Source organism: Oncorhynchus gorbuscha, linkage group LG12 (genome assembly GCF_021184085.1).
Source record: "Oncorhynchus gorbuscha isolate QuinsamMale2020 ecotype Even-year linkage group LG12, OgorEven_v1.0, whole genome shotgun sequence".
In the NCBI taxonomy this organism is placed as follows: Eukaryota; Metazoa; Chordata; class Actinopteri; order Salmoniformes; family Salmonidae; genus Oncorhynchus; species Oncorhynchus gorbuscha.
This window is the reverse complement of record NC_060184.1, coordinates 23,959,845-23,970,572: the sequence shown is the minus strand read 5'-3', so window position 1 is coordinate 23,970,572 and position 10,728 is coordinate 23,959,845. Positions and strand designations below refer to the sequence as shown.

Here is a 10,728-nt window from a genome sequence, read left to right as displayed (position 1 = left end):
GTCCCCTAAAACTATGTAAAAAAGTGCTATAATTTCTCAACGGTTCACGATGAATGAAAATACCCTCAAATTAAAGCTGACAGTCTGCACTTTAACCTCATAGTCATTGTTTCAAATCCAAAGTTCTGGAGTACAGAGACAAAACAAACAAACTGGAGCTCACTATATTTATGGTGGAAAAACCATTTGTCTAAGCCCACAATGACCATGAAAGCAGAGAGTCTTTGGATATGAATAGTCATTACCAGTCTCACTTTGTTCACAATAGACTAGAGCAACATTTTTGTAATGTTAATACCTTCATTCCAGTTCCATTATTGTTTGTTGTGAAATGATTATTATTATCATTCAAACTCTAGGTAATCCGTTCTGACCCCGACAAACTATTTAACCTCTGACCTTGGAATCTGACAGGCCACTGAAGGATTGTGACACTCTGTACTGTGTGGGGCTGGAGACCTGCATTCCTCTCATTCATTTATTTGAACTGTTTACATAGACAATTAACACCAACAACGTTGTAACTATGTTACATTCCTTATGTTGACATTTCTGACTCTTAATTGTACTCATTTGGGGGAAATGTGTATGAATAAATGTATTGTTCCAATGAATAGATTATTTTGACAGCCGTACAGGGCTGCATGTACTGCCTGATATAACTTACACTGAGGGATTCTTTTAAAAGCCTCCATTGCAAAGGATATAACACGTTTTTTTAATAGGTCTTACCACAGGGCCATGAACGTTATGCGACAGATCCATGGGTTTCTATCCTGACCCATCAAACTATAAAAGTATTAGAATATCATTTAAAAAAAGTTTTATTCACAATATTTTGTATCATACTCTCTCATTTGTGGCAACCAGTGACTGGCCTTATGTAAAGACAATATAAATGAGCTACAAATATAATACACATATGTGTGGGAAATTAGCGTGTTGGCATGTAATATAGATTATATGCAAGTAACAAGCAGGTGCGTATCAAAGGAATTAATTCCAGGTAACAGTCGATATCAGTAAACATTTAACTTGTTAAATAAGCTCTCCACTAAGTGGCCTACCCTATTTGGCAGAGCTCCATTGTATTTCATTTAGCATCTCGCATCTCATGACAGTAATGAAATGTTCATTGCAGACTTTCAGAAGACATAATACACCAGCTTGTGAAGTGCTTTTGCTCCCTCATTGGTCAGATGCAGGCTCGTCCAGAGACACTTGAAAACCGCTGGCTGTGGAACGTCTTTTCTTTCCCCCGCCACGCGTTCCCTGTCGCACTGACGTAGCGTTAAGAAGGCAGGACGCGCAGCGCGATTGGGATAGAAATGCAGCTCTCCAACGTCCCAGGTTAATCTCTCTCCGTTTAGGAAATTACATCCCTACAATCTGCTTATTCTGTCAAGTTATTATCCGTGAGAATTCGCTTTTTTTCGCCATGAGCTGCTTGGATGTTATGTATCAAGTGTATGGTCCACCACCTCAACCTTATTTTTCCGCAGCGTATAGCCCATATCATCACCAGGTATGTTATTTCTTGTGTTGTTTCGCTTCTTGGCATATTTAGTGCACGGAAACTTTTGTAAAACTTGTGTGGAATAAAACTTTCATCGCGCATTATGGCGCATCATTAGGTCTCTCTATGCAACTGTATTTTGGCAATGGTCGCTTTAAAAATGATTCTGCATGACAGCCGTCGGTCAATTGGGAACCAATAGTCCCTTCCGACAGTTATCTATTTAATAATAATGTATTAGCCTATTGACAATGCTAGGCCAACTTTTGATTGTTATTGATGATTCATTAATGAATAATGATAGCCATACCTCCTTATATTGTTGTTGACTATATCGAATCTGGTGATAATATTTTTAGTTGATGTAAGTATTTATAGGTGTTTTAAACCAACTTATTTTTCAAGTGTTTATAGAAATGTTCTCTGTCTTGCTAAATCGAATCGCTCAGGCTAGGCTACTGAATTTGTTGCGTTCTTTATTCTATTGCTATTTAGGATATTTTGCTATGTGTACGTTAGGACTATTCGTAATGTCGGCTACATTGAAATAGCCAAGGACTTTATTAACCAATCAAAGCAAAATTATGATGGGTCATTAATAGATTGTGGGCTTCGTTAACACTTTTATTAACCGTTCGTCAAGTCGAAGTTGGATGCAATTTAGGATTCTTTACATTCACAACAATTATTTTGTTTTTCATAACTTGGAATGAGCAAAGGGCAGTTAAAAATTGAATAAACGGTGCTCTGGTAACGATTTCGTTTAAGCTTATCCGGTAATTACTGTAAGTTAAGATATTGCTTGTACATGCACAAGAACCAGTTCGGCCTATATGGAGTATTCGTTTTCCAGACGTGCATTGGTGCTACGGCCCTTTAAATGTTTGCAACTTTCTTAAAACCTCTCATAGTCAAATGCAGATCTTCGTTTGCACGGAGAACTGGTTTTCATATTTCAAATAGGTCTAACGTTTTCTTTAAATTGAGTGAGTATGCACAGAGAGAATGGAATAATGGCTTAATTCAAAACTGTCCAATGTCCACAATTAACAAATTATCTGAGTTGCGATATGTTCAGGAATTTAAATGCAATAACTTTGTTCTTGAATCCAACCACTGCCTCCTCTAAAACAAGTTTGAGTAGGCCTATGAATGAGGAGAGGACCATGCGTTTATTTATAATATACCACACACAGAGGCCACAATATAATGCGCATCTGTTGGACAATAATGAAAAGCGCAAAAATGTCACACGTGGTCACCCAAATGTGCAGATGAAATTCAAGTAGATCATTTGTAACTTGATGCCTTGATAGGAATTCATATCTAATACATGTCAAGGCTATTACATTCTGACGTTTTTTATCGGATGTTTCAGAAATTGGCATTTTATTCCAAAATGCAAGAAGCGCAAGAGAGCATCAGCGGGGGCAGCTCGTTCTCGAACCTCGCGGGTCCGACGATAAAGGAGGAGGACTGCGCGCGCGAGAAAGATCACCCTCCGGAGGCCGAGTACCTGAACTCGCGGTGCGTGCTCTTCACCTACTTCCAGGGGGACATCAGCTCAGTGGTGGACGAGCACTTCAGCCGGGCCCTCAACCAGCCCACCAGCTACGTCCCTGGGTCGGTCAGCAACAAGTCCGCACGAGGTAGACCTACATCCACCTCTCGGAGAGGTGCCGATCACAGAACCACTCCAAACACCTGTTCGCGCGCGGGGTTTCATTTCACCTCAAAAACGGTGTATTTAGGCTACATAGAAGATAAAGGAAACGTTTTCATAAATATTTGCATTCATTTGGCAAGTAGGCCTAGGTCTTGCATGCAAGTGAGTTCTTGGTTTTTGGTATATCATTGTGTTCACATCCTACTAAAATAAACTGCATTTTAAAAGTTTGGATTTTATAACAAATCAATGAATCCCATGTTTTGCTCCCATTGTTTCAGTTGGCAGTCATTCACTCTCATTTGTGTTTGATCAAAGTTACAAAGGAATCAGAAAGTCAAACAAAATTGATGGGCATGATGAATTGCTGTAAATAAAGCAGTTTAAAATAGAATAATATGGGTTCTGTGGAATTTAGGGCTCAGACTTGTTCACTATATTGTAGGGGAACCTGTAGTGAGAGTTTGGTATAATTTTTCTGTTGCATGTTACTTCCTTAATCAACAAAAATGTAATTCTATGACCAATATTACACAGCCAAACATTCTCCAATTTTGATCAACCATCAGAAATTATGGACAACAACAACGATATTCATCCATGCATCTTTTTCCCATCATGTTCTCCTTTATTTCATCCCTACAACTGAACTGATCATTGAGTGATCAGTCTTTAAGCTCTGCTATTCTACCACATCCTCAGAACAGGCTTATCGATCCTCATCCACAGATACATTCATAGTCTTTACCACTTAATTGATCTGTGATTGAGCATTTCAGTGTGTCTGTGGTTTCCTAGATGGACCATTCCCGATGAGCCAGAGGAGTTTCCCTCCGTCCTTCTGGAACAGTGCGTACCAGCCCTCCTCCATGAGCAGTGCCTTAGGAGCCTCCCACTCAGAGATACCCTTCACTGGGGACCCTTACTCCTCTGCCTCCCTACATAGTCACCTCCACCATGCTACCCCAGAGCCCTGGCACCACTCACACCACCACCACCACCACCACCCCTACTCACTTGGCGGGGCCATCGGCACCCAGGGCTCCACCTACCCTCGACCCAGCATGCACGAGGTGTATGGCACGCACTTTGACCCCCGCTACAGTTCTCTGCTGGTGCCCTCCGTCCGGCCGCACCGGCTCCCTCCATCCACTGTCCAAGGGCCGAGCGCCTCAACATGTGACATTGGGAAGAGTGAGCCAACCAGCTCGGCCTGGACCGGGACCTTCACCGGGGCAGGGGCAGACATCAGCCAGAGCATCGGCCTCAATGTAGACGCAGGTAATAATAGCAATAACAACAAAAACACACTCTTCGTAAAGGAGTAGTGGTTCCAAGGGCACTTCAGAATAGTCTTCATTATTTGATTGTCCCCAAACGTGCGTGACTACTATTGTGGGCTCTACAATTAATTTAAGATAGAAGTTAAGAAACGTTGCGACGCCTTACACCAGGGTTATCCTTACATTCATAACACAATGTAGGGTTTCTTTCTGCCTGGGAAAACTGTTGTCTTTTCAAGGTCACTCTCCAACACTAAGAAAGACCATGTCTCTGTGTTTTAACAGGTTGAGTTCTCTGTCTCTGCTTTCTCCTGAGAGGCAAAATGTTTTTGTTTTTTTACACTTTTCTGCTTCAAGGCTTCCTGCTTCTACCTTTAAGCCATTTGATCTCCCTCTTCCTAATCGTCTTCTCTTGCCCTCCCTTCTCTTCTCTCTTTTTTCTCTTTCCTGTCCTCTCAGGTCTGCAGACCCAGGATAAGAGCAAGGACTTGTACTGGTTTTAAAGCTCTGCTGCCCTCCAGGCCCGAGCTGGCCTCTGTGTTTCTCTGCACTATGTGATATTGACAGACATTTTCTGTAACAGATTCTAATCTCACTTGCAGCTCGACGCTACACCCTCTGTGGCGGAAACATCCTCAGCTGAAATTACGCCATTGTGGATACCATTTGCTGGAAATGCAGTGGACAAGGGAGAGAATCTAAAACTGAGTCTCTCCTACTTAAGAGAAAGGAGGGCAGGACTTGCTGGACAGCATGCCAGAAATACTAAGTGGTGTGACTGACAACTTTTATCTGGCCAAGACTGAACACATTCAACTCCTCCAAAGAGGACAGTTGTTGAAAAATAAAACAAATATGGTGAATGTGTGAAACTGGAACATCAAAAATGAGATTTGACAAGAGCATAGTCAGAGACTGGACAAACACTATTTGCCATTGTTATTTTTCTATCTGTGAAAGGAGAGGAGCAAGAGAGAGGAGCATTCTCTAACATGACTGAAGTGAGCACTGGCTATTTGAAGCCACTCGACTCTATCTATATTGCTCCCCAGCAGCTGTCAACGACAACTGTTTCAGAACTCAATGGACACACACAATGGTAGTGTCACTGCACAGTATTTGACGGGGGCTCCGGACTTCATAAAAGGAGCATTTTGTCAAATCTGGACCCCGACCCACAGGGAACAACTGGTTTGACTGGTGATTTTGAGGGGGAAGGGTGGACAGGTGGTAGCAGAAGTGGACACACACAACTGTGCTATGTATGTATGTCTGTGTGCGATCTATGGGCAGCTCTATACATGTGTAGGATCTTAATTTGATCACCCTGTTGCAGGATAACTTTTTTCTAACTTGTAGCGTATTTGAAGTTTAAAAAGGCTTCTGAAATTTGAAATTTCCACTTTGAAATTTCAGAGTTGATTTTCCCTTATGAAAAATTTATCAATCCCTACACTAATGTCCATTAATTATAATCCACATAATAATTCACATTTCGTGTTACTGCAGGATTATTTTCCTGCTTTACCAATTCTGGCTCAAATTAAGATCCTACATCTGTGATAATGTTGTATTTAAGATTTGGATCTTTATAAACTTATTCCTCATTGTTTTTCAGTCATCCCAGGTATATTGCAAAGTCAAACGATTACCCATTGAATATTGTATTGTGAATATATTAATATATTGCCTTTTAAAGTATTTTTTCTTGATACAGTTCGGATGTAATGTCAATGTGTTGCCTGTAACTATAAAGCAACGGCACAATGTGATTAAAACGCAACTATAGCCTCTGATTGTTTAGGCGAACATGTACAGGGCAGATATGGGTGATCTTTAGAAAATACAATTTCATAGACAGTCCGATTGAAAACTATTATGTTTGATGATGTGTCAGTCTATTCTTCTGGTTATTTTCTTCAATGATATTATATTGTACAACATCCATATCTTCCAGTCATCTGTAAGCACAACTTAAGTGTTACATTTTTACCCTCCACTAATGCATTGTCAGTGTACTGGGGTTCACATTCATCTTATTTTCTTTTTCCCCTCTTAACCTTTTACTGCAGTGGGCTAAATCAGGGTCACACAGAGTGTTTCTTGGTAGTCTTCAACAAATCTACTTTGAAACAAAAGTACACACCTCACACACACGGTTATGGGCTTAAAAAAAGAAGACACCTGTACCATGTCAGATCTTGGTTTGAAATGCATTCCAATTTGAGTTTGTATCCTAATCCTTATTCACTTTATATACATCACAGAAAACAGAAATATAACAAAACGGTTTGACATAGAAACACAAGATTTTCATAGTAAAAAAAACTACCTTTATTAATGAGAACATTATAACAAATATGAATAACGTTCCACCCATGAGGCCAAAGAGTGGGCTTTTGGCCATTTACTGCAGGAAAGGGCTACATCATTCTCTTGTAGATATTGTCAATGCTAATGCTTCAACTTTTCAGTGTGAAGACATACTGTATGTCCAAAGGGAATTCAATACCGTACACCAGCAAAGGTGTATGAAGTATTTGTACAGAGTAGTATTCAGAAAGTTCTTTACAGGGAGATAGCAGCTATGCACATTCAACTGAGATGTTCTTGAGAAGAGACCATGGATATTTCTTACACTATACTCAACACCACTACTATTTTCTTTATTTTTCTCCATGAGGTCATACAATAGGCTACATACAAACAGGCCACAAATGACACGTAACTTACATATCAGACGGAGAAAGAAAATAGGGGTTGAGAAAGAAAAATCTACAACAAAAGTCCAAATAAAAGAGTGATGATGCCACCATATGTTTCCTCTCTCAGATGGTCATTTTGATTGTGTTTCAGTTTAGCACTGGACAGCTGTAGATTAATATCAGCTTCTGACAAAAGTGATGAAAGACAAGCGAGGGGTGGTGGGTCTCTCTCCCTTCCCAGAGAGCCACTAACAAAGGACTCTTTTCAGAGAGATTGTTTTTCAGTAATCATGGAAGCGTTTTAGCAGTTAATGGGATAAAATAGGCTACATGCAGTGTTTGGGTCAATGAATTAGCCTACTGCATGTAGGCTAAGTGAAACATGATTGATGAGATTTAAAACTATCAGTATGTAGGCTATGTGTTCTTATTACATAATTGTTATTGGTAGCCTATCATCAAAGTGTGGGCTATTCAGCGTCATCTGGGCTATAGCCTACTATCATCAACTTGTCTAGGTGGCATGTAGGCAAAAAATAACATTGCATAATAGATTGGTGTGTAGCAGAGCTGCAGGAAGTAAGGGTGCTGAGGGTGCTGCAGCACCCCCTGCAAAATCAAATGTAAAAAATACAAAATATATAAATAAAACAAAATAGTATATGTATTAGCGGACTGATACAGCCATATGCAGCGTGGGAGAAATGTGCCCTCCCACCACCACAAAACATCTCCCCACGGCTATGGTGTGTAGGCAAAAACAGACCAGTAGCAGTTTGACTGTGCCACCCAGAACTGTCAGAAGTCTTGTTTCCAAGCCGTCGTCACGACGTGGGTAACTCTGACCAGCTGGTCCTCTGGAACATGCGATGGGACACACGATAGCCTTTCGTGTCGCTATTAGGAATATTTGTGAGGTTAGCATATAATCTAAAAGCAGGAACTCATAAAGTCTTGCTTGCTCATTAGAGATAGAGTGGAGCTGTCATTCATATTATCCTAAAAACACACAGACTCCCATTTCCTTAAACGGACAGTGTGATCTGGGTCCAGTTGTCACTATGTGTGACCTTCAGCAGTGGCGGGACAATGATCTACACCAGATCAGTCAGGTCCAGTACAGCAGCCTATCACAAGACGTTTTGATCACTGTGTGTATAAATTACTTTCGGCTTCTTCTTTATGTGTTTTTAGGGGGTAGATTAGTTTTAATATTGCAGATTGATTGTGGCTTCCATCAATGTAATTGTCTGCATAATCTACATTCGCCCATATATATATATATATATAATATGTATATATATATTTTTTTATATATTTTCCTTTATTATTTCCCCCTAACCCTACCACCCCTCCCCTAACTGGTGTAAACTAATGTACAACAACACTTTGGCTTTTACTTCCTGCTTATACATATTTGCATATTTTACAGACACAATCTATTTTACAATAGTTCTCTTTTGTTTGTTTTTAGTCTCATCCTTCAGCTACCCCCAACCCCTCCCATCTATCTCTGAAGACCATCCAGTCCCATCCTTCAGCTACCCCCAACCCCTCCCATCTATCTCTGAAGACCATCCAGTCCCATCCTTCAGTTACCCCCAACCCCTCCCATCTATCTCTGAAGACCATCCAGTCCCATCCTTCAGCTACCCCCAACCCCTCCCAGCTATCTCTGAAGACCATCCAGTCCCATCCTTCAGCTACCCCCAACCCCTCCCATCTATCTCTGAAGACCATCCAGTCCCATCCTTCAGCTACCCCCAACCCCTCCCATCTATCTCTGAAGACCATCCAGTCCCATCCTTCAGCTACCCCCAACCCCTCCCATCTATCTCTGAAGACCATCCAGTCCCATCCTTCAGCTACCCCCAACCCCAGTCCCATCTATCTCTGAAGACCATCCAGTCCCATCCTTCAGCTACCCCCAACCCCTCCCATCTATCTCTGAAGACCATCCAGTCCCATCCTTCAGCTACCCCCAACCCCTCCCATCTATCTCTGAAGACCATCCAGTCCCATCCTTCAGCTACCCCCAACCCTCCCATCTATCTCTGAAGACCATCCAGTCCCATCCTTCAGCTACCCCCAACCCATCCTCCCATCTATCTCTGAAGACCATCCAGTCCCATCCTTCAGCTACCCCCTTCAACCCCTCCTATCTATCTCTGAAGACCATCCAGTCCCATCCTTCAGCTACCCCCAACCCCTCCCATCTATCTCTGAAGACCATCCAGTCCCATCCTTCAGTTACCCCCAACCCCTCCCATCTATCTCTGAAGACCATCCAGTCCCATCCTTCAGTTACCCCCAACCCCTCCCATCTATCTCTGAAGACCATCCAGTCCCATCCTTCAGCTACCCCCAACCCCTCCCATCTATCTCTGAAGACCATCCAGTCCCATCCTTCAGCTACCTCCAACCCCTCCCATCTATCTCTGAAGACCATCCAGTCCCATCCTTCAGCTACCCCCAACCCCTCCCATCTATCTCTGAAGACCATCCAGTCCCATCCTTCAGTTACCCCCAACCCCTCCCATCTATCTCTGAAGACCATCCAGTTTGATCTATTTGACATATATTTTTAACTGTGATACTTTTGGATTCATTGCACCAATAGGCTATGCTATAGGCCTAAGCCCTATGTAAATTGATTTTTGTATATGGATAGACAGGCTATCATATTTCAGCATGCGTTCTCCAAGAAGAAAAAGTTCTTAAATTGGCCTTCTCGCTATGGTCTCATTAAAGTGGAAACCACACTGTGAACAGGTTATTTGTGTTTGCCAAGATAGAAGGTATCCATCAACACATACTATATCATTTTAGTGTGCTTAACATTACATTTCCCTCTGTATAGTTTGTCTCAACCATGCAAAAACATTCTCCACTTCTGTAAACCATTGGCACTATTTCAATTTGCTTGGTTAGAATATCATTACCCCTATCAGTATGCTCAAAATTAAAACATCCATCTGATATATTCCACCCTGGAATGAGGCTTGCATTATAATATAACCTTAGAGAGTTGAAATATGATTGTTAACACATGCCAGGCTAAATGGCAGAAAGCATTGTGTTTTTTAATTTAGTCCATTAATTAATAACAGTCTGATCTCTCTCACACCCTCAGCTTCACTATCCCAAGCACTGGCTTGCTCTGCTCTCATTGCCACAGTCTGTTCTCTCTGGGCAGCGTGCCACCTCTCAGATTAGCGTTCAGCCTTTTCTCCATCATAGTCATACAGAGTATAGGGCTTGTGGTGGGTCTATTGCTACGTAAACGCAAGACAGGATCACTTACATGAACCACCTGAGAGACTGGTAGTGTGCTACGTGCAGCCGTGTTGCAGTAATTTTCCAACTCTGTTCATCTTGATTTGAGAGGAGCCCTCATGACCCCTCATGACCCCCACTATATCATGTCATCTCTTCAGCCTCTGTTTCTTTTTTTGTCTCTTTCTTTATGGCTTAGGAATCCATCCTTGAATTCAGATGAATGGATGGAGGCTGTTTATGAAAGAAATAAAACATCAATGGTGGGCCCTTGTAATGCAC

General features: G+C 41.6%; 1 protein-coding gene across 2 annotated transcripts; it reads left to right on the top strand.

Moving 5' to 3' along the window:
* Positions 1–1,249: 1,249 nt before the first annotated feature.
* Positions 1,250–7,249, top strand: LOC123991611 (transcription cofactor vestigial-like protein 2). Of its 2 annotated transcripts, none has more exons than XM_046293238.1 (4): positions 1,250–1,525; positions 2,895–3,165; positions 3,981–4,463; positions 5,068–7,249. In XM_046293238.1, exons 1-4 carry the CDS (start codon positions 1,439–1,441, stop codon positions 5,106–5,108), a joined length of 882 nt encoding a protein of 293 aa, XP_046149194.1. In that variant the 5' UTR covers positions 1,250–1,438; the 3' UTR covers positions 5,109–7,249. The 2 variants fall into 2 exon arrangements, with proteins under 2 accessions (XP_046149194.1, XP_046149193.1); XM_046293237.1 differs by having other exon boundaries at positions 4,925–7,249.
* The last annotated feature ends 3,479 nt before the right edge of the window (positions 7,250–10,728 follow it).